The following is a 14790-nucleotide window of genomic DNA, read 5'->3' as shown; positions in this document are numbered from 1 at the left end:
CTGAGCTGAGAAAGTGCCCGAGGAAAGGATGGGGCTAATCCAAAAGCTGCTGCTGCCTAAAGAAAATGGACAGAGCTTAGCAGGTCATTGATATTCAAGTGGAAGGAGAGGAGGGGGTTGGGGATGCCTGGATGTATTAGTAACAAATATAAGGGCTGCTGAAACAAACTACCACATACTGTGGGCTTAAACGACAGAAACTTACCGACAGGAGCTGGAAGACCAAAATCAAGGTGGCTGAGGGCTGTGAGGAGAGGATCTAGTCTATGCCTCTGTCCTTGGCTTGTAGATGGCTATCTCCTCCCTGTGTCTGGTCACACTGACTTTCTCTGTGCATGCATCTATGTCCAAATTTTCTGCTTTTGTGAGGACATCAGTCGTATTGGATTAGGGTCCACCCTAGTGACCTCACCTTAACTTGATTATCTCTTTAAAGGCCCTACCTCCAAATAAGGTCACATTCTGAGGTAATGGGGGTAAGGACTTCAACATACGCATTTGGGACACGATTCAACCCCTAACACTGGGTGACCTTGAGAATAACTGTTCTAATACACTGTGCTGCCTTTTGGATATGAGGCAATCCTAAAAGAACATAAGGTCCAAGTCGGTAACTGCTGATAATTTGCTAAGGAGAAGTGACGCTGAAGGGTCATTTTTTTTTAAAAAAAAAAGAAATTCTGTTTAGTGCAATTTAAAAATTATATATTTTAAACACATCACATATAATTAGTTTATTGTGTATAATTTGTATATACCATGTATTTATATAATTATGTAAAATATAACTAATCATTTAAAAACAACTGGTTTTGAAAATATATGAATATCCCATTCATGCAGGCTGCCTCACTGAAATTAAAGTTTCCGACCACGTACTTGAATGAGACCATCCTTCTTTGATTTAAAAATTTTATTCTTCTATTCTAGAGGAACATGATTTCTTTAAAGGAAGTATTTGCAAAGCTTAGACTCTCTCAAATTGTTTGTAAGGTTATTTTGGAACTGAAGATATAATTTTTTTTTAACTTCGCCTATTTTCTGTGGGTCCTATAGGAACCTCCATTAAAACATTAACTGGAAAAGTTGAAAAGACAGTTTCAAATCACAGAAGTGTGAATAAGCCAGTTGGTGGGCATAATGTTGCTGAGACGTTCATCGAAAAAGCACAAAAAGAAGATCTAAAGGTAATAGCACTTTTACTTGCTAAGCATACACAAATTCATCTTTTAATGAATATACCTTAATAATTGTATTTTTTACAGTGAAATGTAAAACAAATATAATTATTTAGTATAGTAGAGGTTGAGATTTTTACATTGTCTTGTTTTCAGTATCGTATTTCTTCCTATTCCATAGAGAATTAAAGATATTGAAAGGATAATGGTAATAATACGTCCTATGCTTATCAAGTTTTACAGGTTTTCACAATCCTGTCACGTGTATTATTTGACATTTGCAGATATTAGGTAGTTTGTTCACAGAAACTTGTGACTGATTAGAATCTGGGGACTTCAGATCTGAGTCTAGGAACCTTTCTGCCACCGTGGCGAGACCTGGAAGTGAAATAGGGACTTTCAGGGTTGGGTGCCAGAGTCGGTGGAGAGATGCTTCAGGTCCACGACCCAAGCATAGGGCAAAGCCAAGCTCCCCTCCGCGAGTGGAGGAGAGGCCCTGACACACTCCAAGGTTCCACAGCAGGCACCGGAAGTGCTTCTGTGGACAGAGACCTGGGCAGGCTCGTCTGTGTTGATGGAGTCTGGCAGTAGTAGTTGCTCTTTTCTTAATTTTTCCCTTGCATTAGATTTCATTCCTCCCCTGCTCATCTGTGGAATCCAGAGCAGTTGGTCAAACTATGTTCATAAGTTAGTGCCATTTGTGTTACACAGCCAAAAATGACAAAAAGTCACAAAAGGTCAAGAGAGACCCACCACGTCTTCCTTAGAAGGGGCGCCGGAGAAACACGCGCTCCTTTAGGTCAGGGCCATTTCTGCAGGGCCCGCATGTGATGTCTCCTGCAGTTAAATGTCTTAGTATCACAGAGGTAAGAGCCCCAGAGCCAGCCTAGCTGCTCCTTGGGGAGCATCCTGACTTGACTTCTACAACGTAGTGTTCCTGGAATTTGCTAAATTCATGATTGCTGAGTAGGAAACGTTCATTTCCACAGCAAGGAACAGAAAAAGAGGTGATTCCCTCTGCTTTCAAAGCACAGATTTCCAAGTCCGTTTCATTTCCCCTCCAGGGATGACCAGACGACCAGATTGGGGGGTCCTTTGAGGCTCCCAACTTCTCATCATTTAGTGACAGTGGCTCAGTCTGGCCAACAAAGTGGTCAAGGGGCTCGAACACGCACAGTTTCTTTAGGAAACATTCATTATTCTCCACGTATTTTTTTCAGTGTGTAGATGTGGACGATGATGACTGGGACATATCATCCTTAGAGGAAGAGAAATCTTTGGGGAGAAGAATTGGAAGAGAACAGAAGGAACCTCCACCTGTGAAGAATGAGTCAAATTCTACTCAAGTGCCAATTGCCTGGGCTGAAACTAACCTGAAAGGGCCAAAGAGAGAAGGTTCGCTGCTTTGGTGTCTAGCAGAAGCTTCTATAAATATCTAAGCTATGCTAATATATTATCAGACAAAAACACTGTTGGCATAACAAAGATCTTGCTTTCCTTACATTATTTTAACAAGGACTGAATGTGAACAACTTACTGATTTGTATATATTTACTAATTTTCTAAAATTTAATTTTAGGTCTTATCCTTAGTCTTTAAATTTCTAAAATATCTGTTTTTGAAAACGCCCATATAAATAGTCTCTTCATGCAGATGCCTCATGGAAATTTAAATTTCTGATCATATACCTAAATGAGGCCACTTTTTCTGACTGTCTTCTTGTATTCATCTGTCTACATGTTAAATATTTTTATTTTCTTCCAAGGAAGATTCTCCTTGTAGCACTGTAGCCAGTGGGATGAATGACAAGTGAAACCATCCACTGCTATTGTTCCTATTCACCCAGGCTAGAGTCTGGATAATAAGTCCAGTAACCTACCTCTCAACCCATTAAATTTATTTATTTATTTATTATTATTATTATTATTATTATTATTATTTTGCGGTACGCGGGCCTGTCACTGTTGTGGCCTCTCCCGCTGCGGAGCACAGGCTCCGGACGCGCAGGCCCAACGGCCATGGCTCACGGGCCCAGCCGCTCCGCGGCACATGGGATCTTCCCGGACCGGGGCACGAACCCGTGTCCCCTGCATCGGCAGGCGGACTCTCAACCACTGCGCCGCCAAGGAAGCCCCATTAAATTGTTAAAATCAGAAACTATAATTTGTATTTTTTCTATCAGAGTAATTCTTCTCCACGCCACCTCTCCGCCTTTCTACATCTGTGGGTCCCATGAGCTGTGCCTCTGAGTAACGGGCTCAGACCCCTATTTCTAGGCTCACTGACTTTAGACGTGAACTGTCGAAGTTCTGCTAAGACAGAGGAGGATTGGGCTCCTTCCCCACTCCCTGCACCCCTCATGCCCCCTCTTCAGGACTTTTGTTCCCGCATCTGTAATTTTAAACAAACAGGTGCACATCTCTGAACTTGCTCTGTCTGTAGCAGGGCCTCCTGCCTCATCCCGCACCCCCCCCCCCCACCGCCCTTTGTAAGATGAGCCATTGATGCCTCTACCTTCATTTGACCTCTTTTCTCCACCAACGTGTCAGTCATAACACTGACCTTCTGTTCTGTCACCGTCATAAGGTTTCTGTGCTTGGTCTCAAGAGCCATCCTAATCTTTGAAAAAGCAAAAGAGATGTTTAGGGCTTCCCTGGTGGCGCAGTGGTTGAGAGTCCGCCTGCCGATGCAGGGGACGCGAGTTCGTGCCCCGGTCCGGGAAGATCCCACATGCCGTGGAGCGGCTGGGCCCGTGAGCCATGGCCGCTGGGCCTGCGCGTCCGGAGCCTGTGCCCCGCAGCGGGAGAGGCCACAGCAGTGAGAGGCCCGCGCACCGCAAAAAAAAAAAAAAAAAAAAAAAAAAAAAAAAAGACGTGTTTATGCTACGGCGACTCTGTGAGGACACAGGGCCAAGAGGATGCCCTGAGTACATTTCCTCCCTCCGCCCCAATGTCATGGCCCCACACCCCTTAAAGAAATATTTCTGGAGTCACATGCAAGTGGAATTCTCAGCCCGCTCCTGTTTCAGTGGCTCAAGGCACTTTTGAACTAACTTCATGTTTAAGCTCATCTACCCTAGAAAACCTGGGGTACCGTTTAATCCCTCCTTGGCTTGTTAATTTTATTTTCCTCTCTTTACCACGGCCAGCCTCCAGGCCCTGTGCTGAATGCTGGCAAGGAGAGGCTGGGCGGAAGCTTCCTTACGAGGGCCCCGTGAGGCTACCCCAGAGACCTGGCCATCCCGTGGGTGGGACTGTCCGCAGCCTCTTTCACAGTTTGTAGGAGCTAGGGGTGGGGTTGCGAGCAGACTCAGACACGAGTGATGAATTACCCTCTGAAGTTGCGGATTTTTTACAGGCTGGACAGCGTGCTTGTTTCATCACTGGGGCCTCCCCTCCCCCCCTCTCTCCCTCCACAGGACCTCAGGATGAATCCGGCCTATTGCAAAGCAGCATAGTAACCCTGACCAATTGGAGTGACTCTTCAGATGTGTAACTGTCACCCCACGCATCAGGAGGCCCTCCCAGACGCCAGCAGTATTGCAGGATCACAGTATTTCAGTACTGCCTACACGACTCTAACGCTTCTGCTTGGCAGCATCTCCTACAATAATAAGGAAGCTGACTCTCAAAGAACAAGAGTCCCTTTAGTGGCACCTAATGCAGTTATTACAAAACAAACTGTCAGCAGTATTTTGAAGCATATAAAGGTGTTTAAGACGGCTGCTGCTTAAAAACAACGTGTCACTGAAGTCATCAAAAGTTTTTTCTTCAGAACGGTACTCTAGTGTTTAAGTGTATTTTTTTTCCAACTAATCTTTAAGTGAATTTTTTTAAAACTTCTTATAGCAGGTTTTGGTTTGAATTAAAACCTTTTTTATATCTTTCTTATGTATGTTGTCACGTTGGAAGTGTTTTATTATAAAGTTCTGTTAATATCCTTAAAATTGAATTAGTGGAATCAGTGAAATCTTAAGAGTAGATTATTTATTTTTCATATAGAAGTAAGTTTAGCATTATAAAAATATAGCTAGGCCCACGTTAGATAACTCCATTTTCCAGAAGTACTTTTACCATATGCAGCTTTGAGCCATTGTAAGCATGTTGTTTTATTTTAGAACGTTAAATACCATTTCTGTGGCATCATCTTTACCTTGGATATTTTATGAATAAAATGTAGCCAGTTTAAATGTCAGTTAATTTATCGCACTATAAACAGAATAGATCGAGTCAATACTGAATTCATGTGTCTGTAGTTTTTTTCACTTTTTTAAAATGCCCAACCTGTATTCTAAAGTACCTCAAAACTTAGTTTTGTTCTTAACAATGACATTGTCAACATTCAAAAAGTTCATATAAACTGTTTTCTGCATTTTTTGTACTTTGTAGTACTATCTGTACTCTGTTTCCAAAAGAAAGTTACATTTTAACTAAATGGTTTTTTGGATTTTGGATCTTTCTTCATTTTGCCAACCTTTCAAGTAAAGCCCTCCATTACATCCTTGTGACTGTGGCTGAGTTATTAGAGCTGATTTCTGAGTCAGGCTCAGCTCGTTAGAGGATTTAAGCTTGCCTTGGTAGCTGTGCCATGTAAACACACTGACCTAAAAGTTAAAACAGTGTTTTATCTGTTTCTGCCCCACCAGAGTCCTTTTTACTTGTGGGCCACTCTCACCCTTTTAAAAACTTCCCACAAAGGCCAATTTTATGCAGATGTACTCACTTTATATATGTTTCTAAAAGCTCTAATAAATGCTGAGTCAAATCTTCACTGTAGTAGGACAGAGATAAGCAACCTACAACAACGCCTAAGAAGGAACCCAGGCCCTTACATTCACTCACTTATTCCGCAGAGATCTGTTGAGCTCCTTGTTTGTTTGTTTTTAACATGCATTATTAGTTCACTTAATTAGAACCACCTTGAGACACAGTTATTATAATTTTCTTGAAGATGTGAGAAACAGTTATACAATAACTTGCCAAAGCCATACACTTAGAAAGTGACAAAAGTAGCCTTTAAACTGGGTCTCAAATCCAAGTCCTGGGTCTGCCAGGTCTTAATTCCCGAGCAGAAAGGGTTGGGGAAATATGATGAATGTCCACTAAGGAAACCCAACAGTTATGTTGAAAAGACCGATCCTTTATCTGTTTAGTCCTGTCATTTTAGATTGCACTAGAATTGGCATGTTTGTTTTCCTTTGAGCTATCGCCTTATATTTCTCCTCACTGACACACAACTAATATGTTTCTGGCTACTGACACAGTGTTTCTGCACTTTGACCCCTTCTCTCCGTAAATTCTTCAGAAGCTAGAACAGTTCAGTACAATCAAAATATTGTCTTCACCAGTACAGCTCTGAAATTTAAAAATTTGTTTTAAACACACACTCACAAAACCCGGCCCCGCCACTGGCCTGTAGCACCTAACCTCCCTCCATGGCTTTCAGTTCATTTGTGTCCCTGGAAAAGGTATTCAAGTATTATTATTATGGTCTGGAAAAAAACCATATATATATATATATATATATATATACACACATATATACACACACATATATATATATATATGTACATACATATATATATATGTGTGTGCAATAAACTTGTTCTTTTTCTTTCATTGAGCACTTCCAAACAATGTGATTTTCCTTTTTAAGTCTTTCACGCTTGAGGAAAATGAAAATGTTATGGTCACCCATGCTGTGATTAGTATTGGAAAGGGTCTGACTCATAGGTTTACACAGACAACCAATTCTTATCCAAAGCTTGAGACTGTATATTTCACACTAGACTGCCTCAGTTCAAAGTCTTGGTTTTGTCACTCGCCGCGGCAAGTCACTTCAACTCTGCTTTCATTTCATCCCCTGCCAGCTCAGGTTGCTACAGCACTTACCTCAGGGGGCAGCTGTGAGGATGGAGTGAGGGAGGGCACACGCAGACTGAGATAACTATCGCCCTTACGGGCAGGAGGTAAAAGGGCTGGAAATAAAACGGCGTCTGGTCAGAGATCACTGGAGCAACTTAACACGTCTTGAAAAATGCCGTCTCTCCATTACCGGTTAGTTCCATGCACACGACCTGAGCGACACACTGGAACTTGGTCCGTTATTTCCGAGCGGGGCAGGTACAACGCGGCCCCAGGCCTTCCTCTGTTGGCCCCAAAGTCGGCCATGACAGGCGTCTCCAGCTCTGCTCTTGCCGAGGCCCCACCCCAGGATCTGCTCTCTGTACTGGAGAAGCCGGAGCAGTTATTTAAAGCGGACGTGCCAGGTGATGGGCAATAGCATTTGGCCCTGTTAGCCCTTGCCGGAGCAGCCGTGGAGAAGTACGGGGGTGACAGACAGGGGTCAGAAACCAGAACTCAGCTCTACGCAGCCAGTACATGTTCGTTCAACCCAAACATCTGAGGAATAGTCTCAGATTGCCCCCATACTGTTGACAAGACACAACCCCTTAAACACCTTCTGTTTAATATCCGAAGAAAAAGAAACATAAAACATGGGGACAAAGACTGCAAGGTTTGAATGATTAAGAAGGCTACATTATGAATACTGGAATCTTTGGTGCTAAATACATATACGTATTTTATGATGTATAAAATATATACAAATCCTGTAAATAGCCTGTTTATTTTTTTATAGAAAGCCACGTCAGAAAATGATTAGTATGTAACTATGTAAGAACATCTACATCCGATAATCAACAAGTTCTTCAAATTTGTATTTTAAAAATAGTTTGAGTGTTAATTGTAGGAGGGCCTGGATGGCAGCATTCTGTGAACAGTTCACGTTTAAAACAAGCTCACGACACGGCTTGCGGGCAGTGCTCTTTTTAGACGTAAGCGTTTTTATCAAACTGTTTTGAAGGGTTTGTGGTTTTAAAATCTTCTCCACCGTGATACTTTGTCCCAGAAGACATGACAGATGTGGCCCCATTGTATGTGTATCCCATTCTGCAAGGCAAAACACAGTTTGGTAGATTGTCTTTTACACGTAGGTCAAACAAAAATGGCAAGAAACCATTTTGCCCCTATTTCTCTCATAGCTAAGTTTGTCTTTCCCTTTTAGCTTTCGACCAAGAGAATCTGCAGAAGAAACTCATGGCTTCTTAATTTGTTCAGTTACTCTCCTTCAAACCTTATTTAAGGACTTCCCTGGTGGCACTAGGGGTTAAGAATCCGCCTGCCAATGCAGGGGACACGGGTTCGAGTCCTGGTCTGGGAAGATCCCACATGCCGCGGAGCAACTGAGCCTGTGAGCCACAGCTCCTGAGCCCACATGCTACAACTACTGAAGCCCACGCGCCTACAGCCCGTGCCCCACAACAAGAGAAGCCACCGCAATGAGAAGCACGCGCACCGCAACGAAGAGTAGCCCCCGCTTGCCGCAAGTAGAGAAAGCCCACGCACAGCAACGAAAACCTAACACAGCCAAATAATAAATAAATAAGTAAACTTATAAAAAAAGAAAAATACTTATTTAAAACTCATCTTCCTGGAACCTAGGAGACTGTGGTGACCTTAATCAGCAATTTCTGCCTATGTGAAAATTCTGATGAGGCCAAAGTGAAGAACAGACCCCCAGAGTTAGACCCAGATTTCTACTTACATCAATAGCTTTGGAATGTAAGAATGTCAAGCTCTGGGTTTTTTTTTTTTAATGAACTATAATTATATTTATTCTATTCAATATAATATTTACTATATTAAATGTCATATTTACTAGATATTCCTAACCTTTCCCAATTCTCGGTTTTTGAAGTTTCTAAGAATCATATGAACAATCTATAATTTGTCCCACATGTAACAATTTAGAATAGTACTGTACTTTTTAACAGGTCGTTTTTGTCTCTTTTTCATACCTGGGTGCTTTGTTGTTGTCAGATATTGAAAAGCAAAATATGACACCACCAATTATGCAGAGTGAGGCTCCTGCCCATCCAATAAACAGAGCAGCTCCTAATTCATACCTGTGAAGAAGTATCACACGAGTATAAAAGCTTACTCATTGGGGAGTAAACAGCGCTTAACACTACTAGCCAACACTTATTAAATGCTCATAATACATTTTTGCTATTGGAGCTTGTACAGGAAGTAATAACATCTGTATGTGTATAATGCTTTAAACTTTTCTCAAAGCATTTTCATAGCCATCTTGACTATACCACTTGACTATACCTTCCCAACATCCCGAAAGGAAGATGAAAGCATCCCTGCGGGCAAAGCAGGCAGGAGCAGTCAACTCAAGCTGGGGCCTCCTGGCCTATCAGCATCTTTCCTCTGGGCTCTGCCTGAAGCTCACAAAGGTTTCCATCTATTTATGCTGTCACGCGAGCTAAACCATTAAGGCAGACTCCAGTTAGAAAAGGGAAAGTTGCCTTTGCTTTCATTTTAGTTCAACTCAGGGTTTATCAAGCACGTGCTGTGTGCAGTCATGTGCAAGGTACTGAAGGGTTGCAGAACATGCCACCCCAAATGTGCCACTTTGGCAACAAGGATTATTTTGAGCTGAAAGCAACTGAGAAGAAACAGGTACGGGGAAAGCTCTCTGCCTCCCCACCAACTGCCTAAAAGCAGGACATAAATTTGTAATGCTGTTCCCTATCCCCTCTCTGCCAGGAAGGACAGAAGTTACTTCCCAGAGACACTGTACACGCTGCTCAGCCCACAAATGGCACCAGAGCAATCTATGTAACAAACTTCACTAACTCTCATCTTCCATTAGTTCCCTCATCACATGCCTTCCCATAATCTGTGCCTCTAGAAGCTCAAAGTCCTTTTCCTTTGTCTTGCCACTTCTCTACAAATGTATTGTTCTTTTGTTAAGATGCTATATAACCCTTTGAGTTACGCATCACTGGGTACTCCCATGTGTATGTGTGACGCACATGTTAATGAACTCTGGTTTTCTCTTATTAATCTACCTTTTTTTCAGTCTAATTTACAGGGTCCCAGCAGAGAATCTAGGAGAGTAGAGGAAAAAATAGTTTTTCTTCTTCTACAGTGTCAATGAAAGGTCAGTGAAAGGTACAGCCTCATCTTGCTTATCACTACAATCTAGTAAGAGATGAATAAAAAACAACTATAATTTAGTGACAGATTGCTGTGAGGCATCTCCTAGATGGCAGACCATAGTACTCCGCTCATGACTAGAACAGATGCAAAGATAAGTAAGACAGCCCCTGCCTTGGAGAGGTCACCATACAAATGTACAAATATCGCTACTGAGAACAACAAAGGAAATCACAGCTGAGTGCTGGAGGAAATCCTTTTAGGGGAGGAATATATATACATTATATATATATATATATATATATATGTGTGTGTGTGTGTGTTTCAGAGAAACATAGAGATATATATAGATCTATATATAGATACGATATATATATATGTTTCAGAGAAACAAATAAGGAATGAGGAAAGTATACCAAATCTCGGGCTGTAGTGTTCTCATGTCTGCCTATCCTTTTCCTGAAGAATAGGGTTTTTTTTTTTTTACCTTTTTTCTTTTTTTTAAATAAAGAAGTGATTCTCAAACTCTTTGAGCCCACAGACCGCCATCACAAGGCAAAAACTGATGGACGACATTCCCTACCTAATGGTGCTTTTCAGTGTCAAATGAAGTCAGAGTGGGAAGGGTCTGTTTTGATCATACAGAATCCACAGAGGGGCTGAGAACGGAAAGGAAGAGGTGAGAGTAAGAGGGGAAAGTCAGGGCCAAGGTCAGCCTGTCCCCCTGAACCAAGTGCAGGGCCAGGGCCAGGCTTAGGTGGCCAGCAGCTGGCGTGAGTGACCTGTGCCTGTCCTGAGCTCTCCCTCATCCTTTTCTACATGCTGTGGTGCTACGTCTGAACTCCCATCTGGGCAGGCGCAGGCAGCAGTGGTGGTGTGGCAGTCTGGCCCCGGCCTCCAGCCGGCAGGAGCAGGAAGCAACATTTACACAAGATGAGGGCCTTGTGGTCCACGTGCCCATTTCCAGAGCCGGCTCCTGAGGTACTTCACAGCCTCCATTTGCAACTGGGAACGGGTGACGTACACAGTACACGCTGCCTTGTGATCCCTTCTTTTCTCACTCTTGTGTTGCCTTCCCTGGGAAATCAAATTGAGAGCTAAAGGAAGGGACAGCTGTCAGCACCTCATCCTGCCCTGGAGCACTGATTAGGCTCTGGGAACCAAGAAACTTCTTCAACTGTGCCAATCAGACACCGTAGCAGAAACAGAAGGTTGAGGTAAGTGGGGAAAAACCCCTTCGGTCTGCACACAAACCAGCTCAAAAGAGGACTGAAGAGTGAAGGGCACAGGTGAAAGCAAAAGAGCTGTGGCAGATCAAGTGTTAAACTGGAAGTTTTAGAAAAGATACCTTCATTAAATATCGTGTTACACATCTAAAAAGGATATCCTGGATGTCCACAATCAACCCTTCTTGTATGATGTTTGGATGAGATTACACAAATAAAACGAGCAGAGGGGCTGCCAAGGTGTAGGTGCCTGTCACTGGACCTCTTTAAACATCGGCAATTCCTACAGCAAGCTGGCATCAAGTCCGTCTGCTGTCATCCTTTTACTGCAGAGACAACTAAAGGATGAGCATAGTGAAAATTTCTACTTGGAGGACATGAGTATAGGATTACAATCTAATGATACTTTCTATTTTTCTTTATTTTTCCCCCCAGAGCTTAGGCTGTTTTCTCTCCTGAAACTATGCATTAGTATTTAACTCTCAATATAAATACTCCTGGAAGAAACAGTCTGAGATTTTTTCCAAAATATTTAGCTTTCTAAAATAGGATGCCAGTGCCAGGCATCATGGTTAAAAGTAAGTCTCTAATTATTAATAATAGTCCATTACGGGTTGGGGTGGTAGAAATCAAACCACAGCTCGGCACTATCAATTCATTTAAAAAGAGCAGGGACTTCCCTGGTGGTCCAGTGGTTGAGAATCCAGGCTCCCAATGCAGGGGGCCCGGGTTTGATCCCTGGTTAGGGAACTAGATCCCGCATGCCACGACGAAGATCCTGCACACGGCAACAAAGATCCAGCGTGCCGCAACTAAGACCCGGAGCAGCCAAATAAATAAATAAATATTTAAAAATAAAAATAAAATAAAAAGAGCATACAAATGTGTAGAAATCAGAGGATAAATTACCCAAGCAGTTCAAATGTTGGAAACTATGTCTTTATATTCATTTAATCATCTTGAAACTTTCTGAGGGGATTTAAGAATCATGAGTTTGGCTCGTATCAAAAACTGGTTCACTTATTCCTGTTTTTAAATTTATTTTTAGATTTTCTTGAGGTCACTAAATATAGACTCTATTCCAAGGAGAATATCATTTCCTTTTGAACTTCTTATGAATTCTGTCAGAGACAAACATCTAATCAACAGAACCATTTCAGAGCTGAAGTCTCTAAGAGATTCCACGTCTATACCAATAATTTTTAACCATTTGGATGTGAGGGCTTTTGTGACTTGGTTCTTTCTCTTACAGAGACTTTTTCTTCTTCATTCTGTTGAAAGACACGTATAGCAGACTTATTCAACAGTGACTCGAATTCACACCCATCAGTGTACGTTATCTGGCAAAAATGGCCTTGTATTATTGAAAGACAGGATTGAAGGTGGGCCATGTACCATCCACTCGTTTGTTCCGGGCAACGCCTCCTTTAACATTTATCAGGAAACTCTGTCTCTGCCTGGAAATCTTTCTTCATTTTTGGTAACAGGAAGAAGCTGACTTCAACACCTCAGATGATTAGCCAAATTTCAGATGATCTGTTGCCGGTCTGTCTTTTGTTAACAATATCCTCCTGGCCCTAGACCAGCTTTCCCACTAGGAGAGCGGCCTCTTTATTGAGCTGTTAAAATCGCCAAAGTTTCTTCATTATTCTGAAAGGCTATCAAATTGCTTAGCACCAGACAGATCCAGGACCATCAGGCTAGGGACATAACTTCGTTTTACAGATCAGAACACTGCTTTTGGAATATCTCTCAGACATTCTGCTCAATGGATAGGGCTCATCAAAGCTGCCTTATTACCTTAATTCATGTATATAATTGAATGTGAATCCAGTAAACAATAGGGAAAATTTTCTCTTCTATACAGAGAAAGTAAAACACAGATTGATCACTTATTATTTTCCCAAAAAAGAACCATAAAGATCTAAGGCATTAAAATGTACCCTGAATTACTAGATGAAGTTAATTCTTATTCACCTGGCTGTACCTGGGGCTCCCAGCTACTGGTCACATCTTCATTTCCTGTTGACGGAGCCAGAGCTAGAACCACACCTGGCCTAAATTCTGATGCATTTCATACTTTGCCTCCTATTTCAGCCTCGTAACCTGCACAGTAATCCTGAGGGAACGGATTGAGGGACACCTCTTATTTTCACCAACTCCCTCTGTCTTTCTTGCACCCAAATCCCTGTTGTGACTTGATTTGCCATCCACGGGGAGCTGGTGTAGCCTACCCTGGTCACCAGCACAGAAATAACAGGCTAGGCATTGTGCGAACCATGTGTTTCAGGATAGATGAGAGAACACAGCTATGTTCTTAAGGATCTTACAGTCTAGTGGGGATGGTCAGACATTAAGCAAATAATTATAGTAAACTGTGATGAAACTTAACAATAGAAGCAGAAGAACATGTTTTTGTAAAGTAAACGTTAACTGTTCTCCCAAACCTGTAAAGATGTGATTCAAGTAACAGTCCACCACAACAATAGCTACTATTACAGTCAGCTCACTGTACTAGGATTTTGTTTTGTGTGCTAAGTTGTTTTGGCATGTATTATCATATTTGATCTTCATTACAATCCTGAGAGAGGTCTTCCTACAGTCATTCTACAAATGAAAAAACTGAAGCTGAGGGAGATTAAATTACTTTCCTCCCCATACCTCAGCTACACAAATAGTAGAACCAGGATTTAAAACCCATAACTACGATCCCAGTCCCCGAGCTCTTAACCAACACTCTTTCTCCCTTTTGTGTACACCTTAGCTAAGTAAAAGATGGGATCAATGTGAAAAAACACAATCAGTACAATGTGTTTTCAGCTGTCATTTCAGAAAGATGTGTTGTGTCTCTCTCTGGCTCATTGGGTTCTCAGTGGCTCTAGGGTATGGAATTTTTTCAGAATTCCCTCAGGCTGTCTTTTCACCCAGCACAAAAAGAGGTGAGCGTAATAATTAAAATCAGGGCTCGTTGGACTTGAAAAAAGAAAATGCAGCTCCTCCAAACACAAAACAAAAACTGTTTAACAAATGAAAAAACCCTCATCCTTTTAAGATCCCCAGAGAAAAGTGAGCTTGCTGAAGGTCACAGAGCTAGAAGCCGAGTCTTTTGACATCAAGGATAGTCTTTTTTCAAACATACTGTCCTACTCCTCATTTTAATCAAGGGTGGTAGCAGCCAAAACATTCCAGTTACCTTAAAACAACTAAATATGTTTTTAAAAAGTTTAAAGTTTAGGAAGCACACCCATATATTATCAATGTTAACATTTTAAAACTGAATTTCATTGGTATACCAATCTTTTAAAGATTACCATCAAAAAGAAACTTTCCTCAACTCATAGGCTTATATAACCCAAGGTCTATATAACTGCACGGATG

General features: G+C 41.8%; 2 protein-coding genes across 9 annotated transcripts in view; one reads left to right on the top strand and one right to left on the bottom strand.

The window, feature by feature from the left end:
- Nucleotides 1-5663, top strand: part of DZIP1 (DAZ interacting zinc finger protein 1) — a 53820-nt gene extending 48157 nt beyond the window's left edge. For all 6 annotated transcript variants that reach the window (XM_060080094.1, XM_060080098.1, XM_060080097.1 and 3 more), the window contains 3 exons: nucleotides 1057-1187; nucleotides 2399-2573; nucleotides 4597-5663. In XM_060080094.1, the coding sequence (XP_059936077.1) occupies nucleotides 1057-1187; nucleotides 2399-2573; nucleotides 4597-4673 (383 nt within the window). In that variant the 3' untranslated portion in view covers nucleotides 4674-5663. The remainder of the gene's footprint in view (nucleotides 1-1056; nucleotides 1188-2398; nucleotides 2574-4596) is intronic.
- A 2344-nt stretch (nucleotides 5664-8007) lies between these two features.
- CLDN10 (claudin 10) overlaps nucleotides 8008-14790 on the bottom strand; it is a 92915-nt gene continuing 86132 nt past the window's right edge. For all 3 annotated transcript variants that reach the window (XM_060080103.1, XM_060080102.1, XM_060080104.1), the window contains 2 exons: nucleotides 9037-9144; nucleotides 8008-8128 (listed from right to left, as the gene is read on the bottom strand). In XM_060080103.1, the coding sequence (XP_059936086.1) occupies nucleotides 8008-8128; nucleotides 9037-9144 (229 nt within the window). The remainder of the gene's footprint in view (nucleotides 8129-9036; nucleotides 9145-14790) is intronic.

Source organism: Mesoplodon densirostris, chromosome 17 (genome assembly GCF_025265405.1).
Source record: "Mesoplodon densirostris isolate mMesDen1 chromosome 17, mMesDen1 primary haplotype, whole genome shotgun sequence".
NCBI classification, from domain to species: domain Eukaryota; kingdom Metazoa; phylum Chordata; class Mammalia; order Artiodactyla; family Ziphiidae; genus Mesoplodon; species Mesoplodon densirostris.
Note: the sequence above shows the minus strand (reverse complement) of the source record. Positions and strands in the feature narration are given on the sequence as shown.